Raw genomic sequence first — 19,304 nt, forward strand, 5'->3', positions numbered from 1 at the left:
CTGATACTTGCCTCAGACAGGTATAATGTCACAAGCTGCAATGTTCAATCTCAGTAATTTTGCCAGTTAGGGCAAAACAGATGAAGGAAGAATAGCAGTTTCTTACCAATCCTACCTGGTTCAAACAACTACTATTCAAAGTTATTATTGGCTTCCAGTGGTTCATAAGCACTCTTCTTTCTGGAGGCACCAGCCCCCACTTGAGAATTGATGGACTGGTTTAAGTGCTTTGGATAAAGTCAGCCGTGTTTATTGAACAGTTTCAAGTAGTGGACTTTAGGTGACATGAGAGCATTTGTAAGGAATGGAGTCATAAACACCTTGTGCAGAGAGATGGAGATGATCAGGTACAGATATTAATGACCTTGGCAACAGCAGGGCACCTCTGCCCACAGTCAGAGGTGCATGTTGCTTTGTGATGTTTCCTCCCCCTTGTTTCTTCACTTTGTGTATGCTACAAAACATAGGCAAGAGTAAGAGCCTTTGAAATATTAAACAGCACAGTGCCACACAGGTGCCAGGGCTGACGGGAGTCAAGTGGCATGGCTTGAAACAGTTGACTGTGAAACAAAGTGTTTAGTGACTTGACCATCTGTCCAAGCTTGGCATAACTGTGATATAGCAGACACCATCAGCAGACCATCAATACTGCTATTTAAAATTGTTTACTATGTTAACATTTTTTTAAAACTCATGGCTGCAACTCATCACTGTTCCTATCTCTTCCCTCATTTTTCTGAAATATCCTGACACAGGGAAATGGATTCCACACTGTAATGGAGTTGCAAGTGGTAGAGGCAGGGTGAAGGCCAGGTAGATCTGAAACAGATCTTTGAGCAACCTGATCTAGTGAAAGATGTTCCTACCCATGGTAGGTGTGTTGCATAGATGATCTTTAAAGGTCCCTTTGAACTCCAACCATTCTGTGATCTCTAGTTATCATTACATGCACTGACACAACACTGGGGTTGCAAGAGGTCTCTCCGTGTCAAAAAGTTTGAGGTGAAACCATAGTCTTGTTGCCTCTTGTGGCTGCAGTAGAGTGTAATGTTCCTCCCTCCTACCCCTCCCAGTAGTTCTAATTTGTGGAAGGCCAAGAGAGAGCAGGAGCTAATTTATTCTTCCTCTGTTTTAAGGGCTGAAAAGTGTACAGTTTCCTTATCACTCAGTCTGTTTATCCACATTCCAGTAGCCAGTCAGGTATTACCGTTCTTCTGATTGCACCTCCTTTTCCTTGCATCTTCCTTCCTACCATAATAGTTGTGTCTAGGTGAGTCTGAGTCTTTCTTGTGGTGGCATAATGATCCTTAATGCAGCATTCTTTATAGATCATGTATAGACCATGTTAGTCTTGGGACAGAGACTGACTGAAAACAGTGAACCACTCATAAATATCTCACCCAAGAAGAAAATCTTAGTGTAGGGGGGGATGAAAGAGGCATAACTAGGGGAAATGGAAACCTAGGCATCGCATGGAAAGAGGGACATAAAAGATGAATATCATGAGAAACTTCCTTTGTAATGAGGTTTATTTACTTTGGAATAGTCTCCCTTGTGGAGTTGATAAAATATTCATGCAAAGATTTGAGTGTTCTTGAGGCCTAATAAAAGTAAACAGACCAGAAACTCCTGAAATGATAAATCTCTCAGGTCAGGTAAATATCTGATTCCCTGTAGCCAGGGGTTGAAACTTACTGAGTAGCTGTCTGGCCATCAACTCATTCATCTTCACAATCTATTAAAGATTTCTCCTGCCTCAGGCTATCCCTGTTTATACCCCAATATTGGTATACACCCCACTGACTATATGCAGTGAACATGTGTCTATAAACTTTACAGCTCAGGGTATATCAGTCACCCATGCTGTTAGGATGTTTTTCAGTGCCTTTCAGAATTAAGTTCAAAGCACTTGAAGTTCAAGTATATTTTAGAGGATATCACAAGAAATAGGAAAGAAGATCATGTGGATTGTGAGTTAATCACTATCTTGACCTTGAGCGAAAAATTGCTGCCCTTAAGTGTCCCTCTTTTCTCTGTCCCTTTTGTAGCTCTGCTTAGGTTACCATACTTTTAGGCCAAGAGTCTCCTCTTCCTTTGATTAGGATTAACATTTAGGGCCCAATATTTGAGGCTGGAAGATGCTATTGTTTGTAATATGTTTACAGTGCAAGTGGCTTCTTTCTTTTTGTGCTATTGATTGATTAGTGGAGTTTGTCCAAGTAATTTTCCCTCTTGATATGTGCATTTTCCTTCTCTACCACAAAATTGGTGTGAAGATTAAGTAATTTCATGAGATTCTTTAACAAAAGGAATACCTTACTGGGCAACAGAACAAAGTACAGGCAATATGTACGAACACAACTCATTCCAGATCTCTACAAAGCTGAAGTTTCTTTTCTCTGAGCAGGTAAGACTGTAAGACTGTCTTATAGTACTGTAGCTTCCCTGAGATTTTTGTCTTTGTTTCTTTATTTCTTGTCCAAAATAGAATCAAGTAAAATAATCGTTATGAGTTAGATTTTATTCCAGAATGGAAGTTTCTACTGTGTTTTACTTAAGTTTTAAGGAACAAATTTTCAAGCTGATTTTGGTGATAAAGCTTTTTATGTCAAATGTATGAAAAAAAAAAAAAAAAAGAAGATAAAGCAATGTGTAATAATAATGAAGCAGGAATAGGAAAATTTTATTCCATTTCAGACTACTAAATTAGACCCAAACAGGCTGTGGAATTAAGAGATAAGAATCTAGAATTTTATTTGAGGGAGATCTGAAAAACTGATAAGCTTAATCTTTTCATGTTCCTTCCCCCAGAACTGATTGCTCCAGAGTTAATGTTTATGTATGTGATTAGGAGCTTAGCCTGACATATTCTATTTTCAGCACTGCTACAGGATCAGGGAGAGTGAAACAACCTTGGTGCTTTGGGCTCATGCAGCACTTCTAGATTCCAAAGCTCTTGCTAAGTTAAGACGGACCTTCTAAGTTAAATGGAATGTAAAATAGAAGGTGTTCCTGTTTGCTCTAAAAATGACATTATAACCCCAGATATTTAAAATTAAGATTAACACTGAATGGAAAGTAAACAGTTTCAGATTGGATAGGCTCAAAGAGTTTGTGGAATCTCCATCTTTAATGTATTTATTTAAATATTGAGAGGACAAGGTCCTGAGAATCTATCTGTACCTTTGAACCTGGCTCAGTATGAAGAAGGAGTTTGGAGTAAAAGGCCTCCAGAGGTCTTTACCTACCTAAATTAAATAATTTAAATTATAACTCACTTTGTAATTCTAGATAAAGAAAAAACAGCTCTGAAACACCTTGTAGTAATCTATTAAGTTATAATAATGAAAGGTTTTCTTTATTATTTTTAGGATTACATTTCTATTTTTGCATAAGGATGATACAAATAAGAGTTTTTTACAGTCCTCATTAAGACACTGTGTGCATTAACTCAAGTAAGGACAAAATGTAGAATCTTTATTTTCATTTAATTCTTAAGTAATGGAAATGGAAGCTGCACTTCAAAAAGCTAAGATTTAAAAAGTGATGATAATCTTCAGGGACTCCTTTCTCCCCTACCTCATCTTTTTTCCTTCTTTATTTAAAAGTTATTACCTTAGAGAAAAGGCAGATATTGTAAGAATTCACCCTAGCTGCTGGGATTGCAGTTTATTCTTGGGAAAGTTGATGTTTCCCTCTGTTCACAGTCCAGCCCACAAGCAGTGACTCAGCAGCATACAAAAGACCTGAGTATGTGGCAACTTTTTCATCTTTAATGGAAAACACAGTAGTTGAATCATCTCAGGTCTGGTCCAAGGTGAGGCACTTTTGAGAATGGGGCTTCTGCCAAAGCTCAGCCACAGAGAGAAAAGGCTGTAGGTAGCAACCTGTCCACTTGATGAATGTCCCCACGCTGATGAGCTCGGAGTAATGAACCGGTCTGTGTGTGGGTGCACTGCCCTCTTTTGGATTTTGATAGAAACAGGATCAGTCTCACCCCACTTGGTCCTTCAGATGTTTTCCAAACTGAAGTTCGGAGTAAGGAGTTCTCTCTTGGGAAAAATCGTCTCCCCTGCACTTCTGGACTTTCTTTATATCTCCATTCATATCAAACAAGATGGGCTGAGAGAACAGCTGAATCACATCTGCATGGATGTGTCAGCCTCATGTTTGTTTTTTGTGAGTCTGTATCGCATTGACCCAGCCTTATACCTGGGACTTTGGTGGTATGAAAAGTTGCATAATGTAGAAAAAACACATTAAACTGGGATTAGTCAAAATAGAGAAAGCTAAGCAACAATAACAGCAATTGTTCATTAATTCAGTTAATATATTAATACTGATTTGGGTTTGCTAATGTTCAAGGTAGAGAAGGTCACTAGTACTTATTCACTAGCATTCAGACAGCAGTCACATATTAATGAAAATCTATTGTTGTGTACTGTGCTTGAAAAGGAAACATTGAAATGCCAGCTGGCTATTAAGATTGTGATTATCACTGAAAATCATAACAGTCGTCGTAATTCTGGAAGTCTTCCTGAACACAAAAAAAGAAGATTTATTTTAACTTGAATGTTTAGATATTGTAAGAATTAAAGCTTTTTCGTTTATTACGAAATACTAATTATTTCAGTCAATATGGGAAGGGGGAACAGTGAGCTGCATTGACCTTTTATTCACCTGGAACAATTAGAAATAAGTCAAAACCTTTTTACAAATTATTAAAACAAGTCCATTAGAAAAACCTGTGGATAGGACTCCAAATATTGTGCTTAACCAAAAATGGACTAGAGACAAAAATCAGAGGATTAGACAGTTTAAAATATAAATGTTTAAGGCCATATTTTTTTTAAGTCCCATAACAGAAGAAAGACTTCTTCAAAGTAGCCCAGGTAGTCAATCAGTGGTCTTATTCAGTGCATAGGGTAGCAGAACTGCTCAAGTTTCTAGAAATGTAATTTTAAATCGTGTGTTTGCTAAGACAGCTGGTGGTGCTTTCCATTCAGTGCATAGAAGAATATTCTTTAAAAACAGATTAAATGTCTTTTCTTGTTTATTTGTCTTTTTCTGATTAGCATATAGTGTGTGGTGGGTTTCAGTGGCTTTTCAATGCTCTTTGCTTAGCCACTTATAAGCATATGCTGTAAAAATTAGTAAAATCTCATACTTTTAGTATTCTAAAACCTTTATACAGCAAGCTGTACAGAAGAGCTACTGACATCTCTTGTGATAACTTCCACATGCAGATGCATGCTATTTTCTGGTAAAACAGGGAGGCAGACGTATTTCTCAGGTAAAATTTTCTTCCAAATTTTATCCTCTTCCATTTGAGATTGTTTTGGATTTTCACTAAATAGTGTTACTGTTCTGTATAGCTGAAGAGGCAATTATCAGATTTTTGGAAGTGGCTGTTTATGACCCTGTATAAAGCTTGGATAAGCAGGAGTTATACAGTGTTTCTTTTATTTTTGTAAGTTGTTCTTGATCCATACATTCACATTTTCAATCTGGTAAAACAACCCCAAATGATTCCCACAGATAATAAAAAATAGAACTTTCATTGGCTGCCTTCTTTTGTGGTCACTTTTGGCCTATAATGAACTTATTCACTAATACAGAACAAGTAAATGGATTCCTTTTTTCAGCCACTACCCCGCTTTTTATTTCAAACCACATTCATCAAGATGCCAAGTGAAATTCTCAACAATTCTTCTATTAAGATGACTGTACAATCCCAGCTTTCAAAAATATTGGCAGGTGATAATTTTTCTCTCTTAAAAGATAGTCCTTTGCCATCTAATATTCTGCTGACAAGAGATTGTCTTATCGCTCAGTAAGCACTAAATCTTTCATGTGTGCAAACAAGATGAATTCACTATCTGAACCTTTCACCACATCATTTCTCTTTACCTTTAAACAGACAAGATTTGAGAAAGATGGTACTATCCTACCAGTTATGGTCCTCCTGTGAGCTCTTAGGTCAAATGATGCTGTTCCGATCTGGATTGAGCCTGAATCTGAATTACACTGTCTAGTAATCATGAGTATAGTTTTATTTTGGGAAAAATTAGAGTATGTTACCCTTCATATCAGCAAAGTTCAGACTGGTTTAATGTCTTTAGGTTATGCATCTTTGTATGAATAAGAACCTTTTTATTCTTAAGTCATTGAGTTATAGTTGCAAAATAACTTTTCCACAGACCTTTTCCTTGTATTAAAATGGTTATTTCTACTTATTTCTGAGACCATTCCAAACCAGGTCATCATTTTAGGCACATTTTTTTTTTTCTTTAGTGTTGAAAGTATAATTATATCATTGAAGTCTTTTCTTTCACTACAAACTTACTGCACTTTCTGAGTTAACAATAACTTTGGGCATTAAAACACTTCACAGTGCCTTGTGTATTATTTTAAAGTTGTCTTAATGAAATTGCTCAGCATCTAACATTGTCTTTTAGGCAGCGTTAGAGTCAACTTCAAAACTCAGCTCTAGCTCATTTCATGTTTTCATTTAGGTGCTAATGCTGCTAGCCAGTTTATTTGAAGCAGAGACTTGGGCCAAATTTTTGCGGCATTACTCATGAGCACGGTTCTACAGCAGTTGATGTTAGCCCATGACTAAAGCTTGTTAAACTTTGAAAAAACTTCAGTCTCTTCTTTCTGTATTAATATCCAAATAAATGCTTGAGTTATGTTTTTTTTTTGGTAGTTTTGTCCCTAATTTATTTGCTCTTGCAGCAACTTACTGCTTTCAGCAACTCAGTCCTGTAAAAAGAGTTGGTCTAATTTGCTTTACAGTAGTGTTGCATTTATTTCAGAATGCCATGTCCAAAGCAGTTCCTTTCTTTGGCTTGTTTAATTTTATTTCTTATTCTAGGTTTTGAAAAAGCTTAAGTAATGAGCTAGTTTGATTAGTTAAAAGCAGTGCACATTGCTTTGAAATGCATGTGCGAATTGCTGAGTCTGGAGAACCAGGATCTCTCTTTACACAATCTTTGTACCTTGTAAATGGTAATCCAAATTCAGAAGTGATATGTAAAGTGGCATAAATAACATTTCATTATGCTGGGACTCCATAGCACTAATGCTCTTGCAACCACTTAGAATGTAAAAAAACCCAAATCCCACAACCCTCTAAAATTATGTAACTAGCATGCAGAGAAGCTGGAAAAATGGTTTAGAGAATTTAAATAGGGAATGCCCTGCTTTTGTTAAGAGTAGGACATTTCTGTTCTTCCTTGCTGATTTACTCTTTTGCTGTACTTCACTCTTACGTTTTCCTGTTATAAGTCTTACTTGTTCCATGTGGGTCACCAGTGTTGAGTCTATGCATGAACCATGTAATAGATGAGGAAGGTTCTTCCAGTAGATTTGACGCGATTGGCATTTCATGACTATTTCTGGTCAGGTGATATAACTCAGATCTGTTGATACGTCACCAGTGAATGAAAGAACATGTGAATCTGTGAAATGTATTTGTATTTTTTTCGTACTGTTCTATTTCACTATACAATACTCTTTCCCACAAAATGTTAGAGGAAAGTTAGTCCAAGTAGAGATATGAGGGGCTAAAATAAATGATTGAGGCAGTTCTGGACTTGTTTTGGCTAAGCCACTGAATCTAGCATTCAGGGAAGTTGTATAAAGATCACAATTCCACCTGTAGAAGCAAAATCAGAATTCTTTTGTGAAGCATTCCTGGGTTTCTTTATAAGGATAGCAAAATCCACATAATTGTCAAAGGCAATCCTCCATCAGCAGAGTTAGTACCAAAAAAGAGGTGAAAGAAGTGTGGACTGTTTAAGATCTATAAATTATGTTTTATGTTCATTTGTCACTTCTAGGAAAAGCAAATCAAGTTTCTCCCTTTTCAGGGGGTGGATGATTAATGGATGCTTTGCATTTGCTTGCAAAAGCCTTTGTCGACTTTATTGACTTTTTTACAGAGAAAAAACCCAATCCGTCTGAAGCTCAGGAAGTACAGCGTGTGCTTGCTATGCCTGGTGTGAGTAAGCAGATTCTGATCCTTGCTGAGCACTGATCTGAACAGAGAGCAATTACTTTTGCTGCAGAGAAGTAGGGTCTTGGCTTATTCTCACTCTTCATTTTTGTTTAACATAAGACAACAATAAACCAGACCAGAGGCACTCTAAAGTTGGTCTCCCTTTACTAAGGGCTTTTGCTGGAAGTGAGAGGCAGATATGTATGTCTCTTTTTTTACACCTGTGTTACTAGCTTTATTTTGTAATGGTGGAATCAGATGTAGTTTAAAAATTGTCAAGATAAAAATGATGGGCCCAATTCTTCACATAAGAAGTTGCTATCAGCCCACCCGAGCTGATAATGTTGTTATCGTTTATCATTTTCATTCAGTCTCCAGAGATGTATGTAAGAACAACCATGCTAAATCAGACTGAATCTTAACCAATTCCACTCTGTGTTGAGAGGGAAGTGTCAGATCAGGGCAAGTATATAATGATGTTTTGCCATATATTTTCCTAGAATTCAGCCATCTGTTGTTCATATTCCAGAGCCAACAGTGATATTTTTGAGTTGATGGATTTATTTTTTCTCCAGGAATATTATCTGTTCATTTTTGCTATTCATATAAACTTTTGTCATCTACAAGAAAAAAATCATACAATCATAGAATGGTTTGGGTTGGAAGGGACCTTTAAAGGTCATCTAGTCCAAATCCCCTGCAATAAGCTGGGGTATCTTCAACTAGATCACGTTGTTTAGAGCTCTGTCCAACCTGACCTCAAATGTTTCCAAGGATGGGGCATCTACCACCTCTAGTCAACCTGTTCCAGTGTTTCACCACCCTCATAAAAAATTTCTTCCTTATAACTGGTCTAAATCTACCCTCTTTTAGTTTAAGCCATTACCCCACGTCCTACCACAACAGGCCCTACTAAAAGCTTGTCCCCATCTTCTGTATAAGCCCCCTTTAAGTACTGAAAGGTTGCAATAAGGTATTCCCAGAGCCTTCTCTTCTCCAGGCTGAACAACCCCAACTCTGTCAGCCTGTCCCCGTAAGAGAGGTGTACCATCCCTCTGATCATTTTTGTGGCCCTTCTCTGGACCTGCTCTAACACATCCATGTCTTTCCTGTGCTGAGGTTTCCAGGGCTGGACACAGTACTCCAGGTGGGGTCTCACCAGAGCAGAGGGGCAGAATCTCCTCTCTTGACCTGCTAGCCACACTTCATTTTGATGCAGCCCAGGATATAGTTGGCTTTCTGGGCTGCGAGTGCACATTGCCAGCTCATGTGCAGCTTTTCATCCATTGGTACCTCCAAGTCTTTCTCTGCAGGGCTGTTCTCAAGCTCTCTGTCCCCCAGGCTGTATTGATACTGGGGGTTGCCCCAACCCAGGTGCAAGACTTTGCACTTGACCTTGTTGAACCTCATGAGATTCACAGGGGCCCACTTCTCAAGGTTGGCTAGGTCATTCTGAATGGCATCCCATCCCTCAGGTGTGTCAACTGCACTACTTGGCTTCATGTTGTCTGCAAACTTGCTGAGAGTGCAATTGATCCCACTGTCTGTGTGACTGATGACGATATTAAAAACTACTGGTCCCAATACGGACCCTTGAGGGACACCACTTGTCACCAATCTCCATCTAGACTTTGAGCTGTTGACCACTGCCCCCTTGATGTGATCATCCAACCAATTTCTCATGCGCTGAATAGTCCACCCATCAAATCCCTATCTCCAATTTAGATAGAAGGATGTTGTGAGGGACAATGTCAAATGCCTTACAGGAGTCCAGATAGATGCTGTCTGTAGCTCTTCCCTTGTCATGGCCTCACCTGTGTTTCGTATCTCAATCTCGATAATTTCATCTGTTGCTCATGAGTTTTGTGTTATGACAGAGTGAATAATTCTTTAAGCATTTACAAGCCATTCATAGTTTTGTAGACTTTGGTCAAATTGTCTCTCATCTATCTCTCTTGGAAGCTGAATAGCTGAATAGCTCAATTATTTGTTGTGTGTTTGAAAAATGTTTCATAGTTTTCTTCGATTACCCTTATAACTATTCTGTGTTTTCTACTATAGTGGGGTTTTTTGTTTGTTTGTTTGGCTTTTTTTGGTTTGTTTTTTTTTTTTCCTTTTTTTTTTGTAAGATGGAGGATGAGAATAGCACCCAGTGTTAAAGTTGTGGGAACATTTTACAATGGCCTAATAGCATTATTTGTTATGCTGTTTAATTATTTCCTAATAACTCCTACTACTGTAATTGAAGGGTTTTGATAGGATATGAGGACTGAGCTTCTATTCTCACAGATCTCTTCACTGAAACCCTCAGACTCCTTTCCTAAAATGAATTATCTACTCAGAACTTATTGTTCTGTCTGTTATGCTGGGATTGCTTTTCTCCATCTGCATTTTCTTTTTTCATACATCATCACTGAATTTCACCTATAATTTAACTACTCAGGTACTCAGTATTGCCAAATCCCTTTGCAGATCTTCATAGCTGGCTTTTGTTTTCATCATTCTGAATATCTTACTGCCATCAAAACTTTGTCACCTGTCTTTCCTTCCTTCTTTCCAAATCATCAGTGAGTAAATTGAATAGCACAAAGCATTGTGGAAGTTCCAAATGAACACTTCTCTCCATTGTGTAAACTGAAAGTTTTTTTCCTAACATTTGATTCTGATCTTCTAACCATAAATTAATCTGTGGGAAGGCCTTTTATCCCATGACAATTTCAGATCCTTTGGCAAGGGATCGCCTCAAAAAGCCTGTTAGACTTTATCAGCTAGGTTGTCTTTTCCTACAGGCTCTAAGAACCTGGATAGATTTAAGTTGTGTTTTTCATGTGAAAAAATCATGTTGATTCCTCAGTGATATCCAGAATATACTTGTCCAGAAACCAGTGTTAGCTGGGAAAGCAGTAATATGTTGTATTCAGCACTGTAGAAACATAGCAAGAAGATCTCTCCTTTGAGGAGCTCACATTTAAGGAAATCCAGCATGCGTTCTACAGTGAAGTTGGAAATTATAAAAATAGTTTCTTTCTAGTGTCTTATCTTAAATATTCTTAGATATTAAAGTTTATGACTTCTAAACCTAGTATCAGTAACAAAGTGATTCTGGTCTTATTTTCCATGCTTTTCCTGTTCAACATGTCTGTGTTTGCTTTTATTTTCTGTATAAGCAACTACATCAAGTCAATGAGTAATAGACTACTTCAAAGCAGAAATTGGCTTCATTTATTTCAAAGAAAATTCTAAAATGTATTTACTCTGTATTTCATATGCTGCAAGAACAAAAACATTAAAATTAATTGTACTTTCCCTCCTTTCTCATTTATGCTTCAGGCAACTTAGGCCATAAAACTAAGCTAATATGACTGCAACTACATTAGCATGTAGTGCAACTCAATGGAGGTGGGTATGTAGAATTAAATGGTTGTTGATATTACATCTGTCTGCAATATGGACATTTTGGAGGTAGAGGATCTGACTTTAGAGTAGTGCTAACCTGATACTCTGAGCTAATTGTCCAAGTGGTTGGAACACATTAGATGCGTTCCTAAAATGTATATTCTGGTTTCATTTCCTTGAAAGGGAGTTCAGTTCCTGTGTTCTGACATCACTGTGGCATGAGTCAGAACATAGCATGTAAGGATTTGCTATAGAGATTTCCCCCCAGAACTTGGGGGATTAATTTCAGAAACACACTTCTGATCTGATCTGAAAGGCTCATGTAGATACACACAGCATTTCCTCTCTCTTTCTGACAGATTTTTCATACAGGTATGAATTGCTGCTAATTATCCAATAAATGCTATATTTTAGGCTTCTAACTGATTATTTACATGCAGATATGCTGTAATTAAATTTGCTTTTCTTATCTTGTAAGAAAAATGGTACTCTGACTGTGATGAGAGTAGTGACTACTTTGTCAACTCTAGCTTGTTTTGGTTTATGGCATCTGTGCAAAGTGATTGGCAATACAGGGTACAACAGTGGAGGAGACAATGCTGTCCCAGCACTGAAAGTTGGTCTCATAGTTAACAATCTGACTAATGGCTAGAGAGTCATCCATAACCTCCTTCCCCTGTCTCTGACTCTGTATGCCCTTGCATAAATCTGCAGCAGTTCTGCACAGCTCTGCCACATCTAAGACACTGTTGCTACTGGCATATGTAGAAAAACTGTTGTGTCCTGAAACACTTCATATGTACAGAATGGCTGGTTATCACTATGCAACAGCAGAGGATTCTGGAGACTGTAGATACCTGAAAATGCAGTAGTAATAGCCCAGGGTAGTAGTTAGCAGATTAAAGCCAAAGTCAGCAGTGCCGACAAGTCTGTTTAGGCACTTAACTTTTATTGATTGAATGAGCAATTAGGTGCTTCAGTGCCTCAACAGTTTGTCCCTCAATACCCTTTCTAAGAAATGGAGATAAGAGCACTTTCACACTCCAGAGGAGTGGCCTGACAGAAAATGTGTTAAGGCAGTGATGTGCTTGGATGTGACAGTGGTGAGGTCAGGTTAGTTCCTTGTGCGGGTGGAAGGAAATATGTGAGACTAGTGTGGATCTTGATTAACAACTTGCCTTAGAGGCACAATCCGAAGTCAATGACAAGACTCTTATTAACTTCAGGGAGCTCTGATCAAGCCCATTGATTTGTGCTTATTTCTGCTCTAGTTGCTGTAGTCCAAATTAATGCTATGCTGTGATATTTTCAAATACCAACATAAACAAAATCCACTCAAGAAGGAAGTAATAAAAATAGTAAAATCATAATACCTGAATCATAGTACTGAATTGATAAATGTTAACCATAAGAACATTGTCTCAGAATTTAGTCTGGTAAGAAAAAAGAACTGACTGATAAACATCACAATTAATTTTTGGCTTCAGAAGCTGTTTAGGTTACTTAGTGACAGTAGGTGATCTGTATATCGATATTTTGATTATTAATGCTTTCTGTTTAGCTTCTACCATGCAATCTTCAGTTTAGAAGTCACATCAATGATATGCTTGAGGTATTTGAAAGTGTTAAATGAAAATAAGAATGTTTAATTCTAATAATGCAAATTTTCACCAGATTTCAAATGTAAATCAGAGATACAAAAGGAGACTATACTTTTACACTACAGTGGAAACATTACCCTACTTTATGTTAGAGATACAGTGTGGTAACATAACTGATCTACGATCACTCAGGATATTAAAGTTCAGGGATTTTGAAGAACCCCAAAATTCCAAGTCACGGGCCAAATTGTTACGCTACCAAGGGGTTTCCTAGAGATAGATAACAACCTCTGTAAGTTGCCCAATAGTGAAGGACATGGATTATATGTGTATCTACATATTCACATACAAATAGTTCTTTAGCATCTGTTGTCTATCAAGACTTATGGTGCCCTATAATTCATAGGTAGTGAGTTAAGTTATATCTAACTCTGCCAGCCTAAACAAAAGAAAGAGAAAGAAATGGAGTGTGTGATTTTTGCATTGCCTAAACCCAGATAGGAATTTGCTCTGAGAAATGCCAGGTATGGATCCTTTTATTTGAGGCTTGTCTAAGAACAGATTGGTGTTTACCATTTGCAAAGCAACAGCAGCACCAGTACTTCAAAACAAAACAAAACAAAAAAACAACAACAACAAAAAAGGCAAAAAAGCTAATGATTCAAAGCTTTAATACCTTCCCAGACAAATATTCATCAGAAATTTTCATGTTAGTCATTCATGGTGCCTCTTTCCTGTTTCTTAGGGGTATTACTCTGTTGCTTGCTGAAATACTGGAATGATCTCTTTCTACTGCTCAAACCTATATATTCTCTTATGCAGAGACATATGAGAGGAGTATGTCATTATTCTCTCTGATTCATCAGCAATGCAGACCAATTAATACCACAGTTAATGGAGAGAAGTAGCTACTACAATTGCAAGCCATATATCTTCTGTCACTTCTGAACTAACACTCTTGGACAAAGCTAGAAAGCAACTTTACTATGTGGAGATTATTTTTGATACACTACCAAATCTATAATTCACAGCACCATAGAAGCTGGAGATGGAAAGAACCCAGCACGTTATCAAATGCGTTCTCCTGCCAAAGCAAGATTGCTTGTTGCAGACAGCCAGGTTATAACATTTCAGGCAATGAAACTGTCACCTTCTCTGAAAATTCTGCCAGAATCTAACAAACCTCACCATTAGAGATCATTCTCTGCGTGTGTCTTCTTTTTTTTTTTAAACTAACTTTTCATCTGCCACTCCAACAGATCATTCATGAAGAGCCTAGCAGCCCACTGTGGTTGTCTGGTAATTTAGTAAGTTTGCAGATTTCAGGTTTGATTTTTCAGATAACCTAAGCATAGTTCCTTTAAGTCAGTTTTAACCTAGTGGTAAAGTAATTTTGCCTATTTGATTATATATTATGTGTTTATATACGTAGCTGAAATATACTGTTTTCCTTACTGAAAGATTGGCTGTGCTTGGTTTTGACATTACATTGAAACATTTTGAAAGAGACATATTTAATAAGCTTATCTGAAGCTCATAGCTGCTTACTTATTTCTCTGTCTGACTCCTCTTCACCACTGTATTTTCATCTTTCCCTTCCATATAGATTATGCTGCTGACTGATCCAGAAGTTGAGAGCAGCTTATTAATCAGTTCTGATGAAGGGGCCACCTATCAAAAATACCGTCTGAACTTCTACATCCACAGTCTGCTCTTCCACCCCAAGCAGGAAGACTGGATTTTAGCATATAGCCAAGATCAAAAGGTAAGAATTGTTGGCAGCATTTTGCTTTGTTTGCTTAGGAAGAACGTAAGGTTCCCCATCTCTTTATGTAACTGCTGCAGAGTCTTTGGAATACAAAACTGGTATTTCCAAGCAAGAAATATTGAGTAAGCCTCAATGTAAAGGGAAAAGTAAAGGACATGGACATCTACTGTGTTCCTGGAAACTAGCCTGGCAGATTGCATTTACTCATCAGTCCTTTTGGCAATATCATGTGTCAGGAAATGGACAGAGAAGACAGCTAGGATCCTTCACAATAGGAATAACAACCGCTAATGAGGCATTTTGTCCTCTTATTTAACAATCCTCTTGCTTCAGACTAGCACTAGTCCCAAAAACAGTGTAAGACATTCCTTGTTCCTATCTGGTTGGCATATTTTCAAGTAGCCTTTGATTTTCTAAGAGAAAAGTAGTGGTGAATCAATTTCCTCTGAAGTCCAGTTCCTTCAGTACAGGTAATCCATCAACCAAGTAAATATGCTGTGAGATTTGCCTTGGTTTTTTGCTGCCCAACTTGAGACAACAGAATGGGACTTGATTGTAAGAGACCTTATTGTTAGAACTTTTTGACAATCAGGCACATCAATACGCACAAGTCAGTCAATCTGTATGGTTTACCAAAAGTCAGATTGAAGGGAAACTATCTCCATGGGGGAAGAAAAAACATATGATTGGACATTTTGATCTAGCAAAAATCTTCTAGCAAGAATTAATGGCTAGAAGTCAATGGCAGATAAACTCAGCTGTGAAGTAACTAGCTACTGGAACAAACTGCACTGAGAAGTGGCAGACTTTGCATCCTGATATTTTGATGTTTTTGAATAAAACTGGAAAAAGACCAAAAGAATTTACTGAGCTACCAACAAGGGTAAAAGCGTGAAATATCTTGTCATCTAGTATATATGCCTTTATACAACATAACTTAATGATCTCTTTTTGTTTTACATATGATGAATCTGAGAATCTGAACCGAATCAATAATCAAAGTATTATCTGAATTTTTCAGGTTACACATTAATGTAAATATCGGCATAAAAGTTTTAATTCTGTAATGTTTTCCATCTGTGTATTTGAATTCGTTTTATAAACGTTAAACAACTAATTTTCATTTAGCCTAAATTAGCCTTGTTACTATTACTGTAAGCGTGAGAAAATAAAGGCATAAGGAAGCTAAAAAGTAGATAAGGTCACAAAATGATCCCATGGCAATTTTTAGAATAAAAGTTCAGTCTTGTGCTTTAAACTCAAAACCAGTATCCTTCCAGGACTGTGGTGTAATATCCTTCCCAACTATGAGAAATACATCTTGCCTGCCTAATTCTTCCTGTAGAGTACACTGCATGCAATATTTTCCACTCACCTCCTTCACAGCATTTTGTAGACAGTACTGTGGTTATAACATGTTCAGAGAAAGATGCAGATTAAATTATTTCTGGGTGTTCAGTATGTAGTTAGACAAGGTCAGAATGTTTCCTTTCCCTTGTGGCTGTTGAATTCTCTGGACTGATATGAAACTGTACAGAATATGGTCTCTGCTGTCTTTTAGGACCCATTGGAATTAAAGTTACTGTGTGTTAGTAACAGGAAATTTATTACATGAGGATCAATGAAACTTTCAGTGGTAAATGTGTCAAATAAAAATAGGATATAGTAGAAAATGAATTTCAGCTGTTGTGGTATTCAGCCTGCTCAGGAAATAATTCTAAATTAGAGTCTGTAGAGCTAATGCACATCTAATTTATGGTAGATGGCTACCACCAAGTATATTGTCACTATTCAATAGGGAACTCCCACTGTTCTTCTGTGGAATCCTAAAAAACAATCTGGATATGGGAATGAAGGCCCCTTTTGTGTGTTAACCTGAATTCATGGGGTTGATGTCAGAGTTGTGTGTATGGGGTGTTTTGGGTGAGAGGCTACAAGCTGTATGGTAAACTTTGTGTTATGGCATTGATCAGCAAATTGGAAAACTTTTGGTAATTCAATACTATAGTTGTAAGAAAAAAATTATATAGCACAAGGTCTGTAGATCTGTACCAATTAACTCTAAAATAGAATTTTAGAAGTACTCTGTATGGGTATGAGTCACAGGCCTGGTTTCTACTTTAAAGCCTAATGGGTATATATTCTGACTTCAGCAAGCTTTGGCCAGATCCATAGACAGTAAACAACAGGCAACAAGTATTAAATGTAACTCAAATGAAGGGTCGAGCTCAGCCTGTGGCTAAGTGTAAATGACTCCTATTGGTTTCATGCTTGTGTATCCAAAGGCAGAATTTTCTCAGAGCAATTAAGAGGTCCTGCAGGTACTTAGGTAATTGCAATGGGAGCTGTGGAGTACTTTGGAACAAATGACACTGCTGTTTGCTATTTCGTGATCTTGTGCTAAGGAGGTATGTAAGGAAAGAGAACCCATTTCTCCTTGGATTCCAGACACTGTGTGTACACTCAGAGTCACCCCAGAAAACAAGGGAAATATATCTGCATGGTAAGTAATTTACATTTTGATATCACTGACTTTGATACCATTGACTGAAGAGGCTGTGAAGGCTTTGTAGATGAGGGCTGTAAGGAGTAAGTTGGATTTTGACCAGTTAGGATTGTCGCAGTTGTTTAATTTTGCTGTTGACAGTCAGGAGGGAGGTGAGAATCAACTAGAAAACATGCTTCTATCCTTCTAGCAAGGCACATCATTGTTGCCATACATTTACATCTTGTCATTGCAGCAGGTGGGACCAGGAGAATCAGGTGGCAAGTAGAGCAAGAGCTGGAGATACAGGAATCATATTGGATCTGGACTGTTTTGGTTCTTGGAAGTTGTCCATCCATTTCAGGACTGATGAGAGCAAAGCCAACAGTTAGTGCATGCCGCTCCTTGCTGAGCTGTAAGGAACAGGAAATGGGTTACATAGCACCATCCCTCAGACTCTTTACAGCCCACTGAGTCTATCACTGTGAGAAGTACTACAGATCTTTTTTTTGTTTGGTTAAATAGGGATTTACTCAATGGTAGGGAAATCTGTGTTAACTGAAGTAATTTTATGTCCCAGTTTCTTGGGTGTTGTGTGTGGGTGAATGTGGTTAATTACTGGGGTTCTGCTGAGGAGCAGTAACTCATTAAACTCCAGTGAGTTAGTTGCTTTTGTTCACATATCTCTTCCCTGTGTCTCTGCCTTGGGCAGCAAACTTGAATTACCACTGCTGACAGACCAGTCCCTTATTCAGTCATGACTTTTTCCTGCCAGTCTTGAGGAAAAAAAGAGCAGCAAACCATCTGCTGCCTGCTCTAATTGCTTCATGATTGCATTCATTGTTCTGGCTGACAGTTGTTACATGGCTGATTCTTACCACGTAATTGCAGAACTACTGCATGCTTCTCCGTTTTTTTGTGTAAGAGGAGTTACAAATCAGGAGGAAACTTCAGACACAGTTAAGCATTGCTTGTGAGGCAAAAGCTTGTTGGAGGTCTTGTACGTGTGAGCTCTCATGGGTTTAATCAGCTTGCTTGTAGAATGAGGGTCTGTATTTTATGGGAGTATTGCTTATGTATTACTCTGTAATCTTCGAAAGTGGTTTTCTGTGTAATCAGAGGGTGGAATGTAAGAGCCTCTACTTCATGTGGAGACATCTTCTGCGATTCAGATGGGTCAGACACACAGAGGAATGGTTAGTAATCAGCCATGAATAACAGAGCTATTTGGAGAAATACAGGTGAAATTGGGAAACACATGTCAGATGGGTGAAATGCAGGTTCGTAATTGCCCAGGTCAGGAATAAATGCATAAAGGCACTCAAGCACTGAAAGGCAACAACAGAGGCTGAAAAAGCAGATTTAAAATGGAGCTATCGTTGTTACTTCTCTCTCATTTTAAACTCTTGAAAAGCAAGGCACCTCAGATTAAAGGAGCTCTGTCAACATAGCACTAGTAAATTAAGAGGTTTAGATTTCCTTCTCTTTTTTTCTTTTTATTTTTTTTTTCATGTGGGCCTTTCACAGATATCTGATTCCATCTGTCTCCCTTTATTTATTGTGTGTGTCATGCTGGAGAGTAATTAATTAGGGACTGATACTTGGCTGTATAGCCAAAGTGCTGAAGTTTAGCAAATCAGGATTCTGTTGCTTGTGGGACAACATATCCTCTGTCATCAGACCATGTCATCTTCAGTTTCCTACAGTAAAAAAGGTCCATTCCTCATTCATTCAAGTGGAAAACAAAGGTGTTATGTCAGGGATGACAGACACTTAGAATAGAGATAAGGATACATATGACCGTAGGATGTCTGTGTGAGAGAATAGGCCAGCTCTTAAAAGTACCTTTAGCCCCATCTATCCATGTGTTTGGTCTAATGCTTATGTCTGACAGTAGAATATTTGCCATAGATGTAGCCAGTATTCGCTCTTTAAGATGTGATGGACTATTTTTAACGCACTTCATAATTCTAAAACCTTTAATTTCACTGCATTAGAATCTAACTTTGAGGGTGGCTCTGCTTGGAAAAGGGTCAGACCAGGGACCTCCAG

At 37.8% G+C, this 19,304-nt stretch overlaps 1 protein-coding gene across 4 annotated transcripts in view; it reads left to right on the plus strand.

The window, feature by feature from the left end:
* SORCS1 (sortilin related VPS10 domain containing receptor 1) overlaps positions 1 to 19,304 on the plus strand; it is a 305,446-nt gene that overhangs the window by 173,895 nt on the left and 112,247 nt on the right. For all 4 annotated transcript variants that reach the window (XM_032988691.2, XM_042790410.1, XM_042790397.1 and 1 more), the window contains exon 4: positions 14,606 to 14,764. In XM_032988691.2, coding sequence (XP_032844582.2) covers positions 14,606 to 14,764 — 159 coding nt within the window. The remainder of the gene's footprint in view (positions 1 to 14,605; positions 14,765 to 19,304) is intronic.

Source organism: Tyto alba, unplaced genomic scaffold (genome assembly GCF_018691265.1).
Source record: "Tyto alba isolate M040663 unplaced genomic scaffold, T.alba_DEE_v4.0 Super-Scaffold_1, whole genome shotgun sequence".
Taxonomy (NCBI): Eukaryota; Metazoa; Chordata; class Aves; order Strigiformes; family Tytonidae; genus Tyto; species Tyto alba.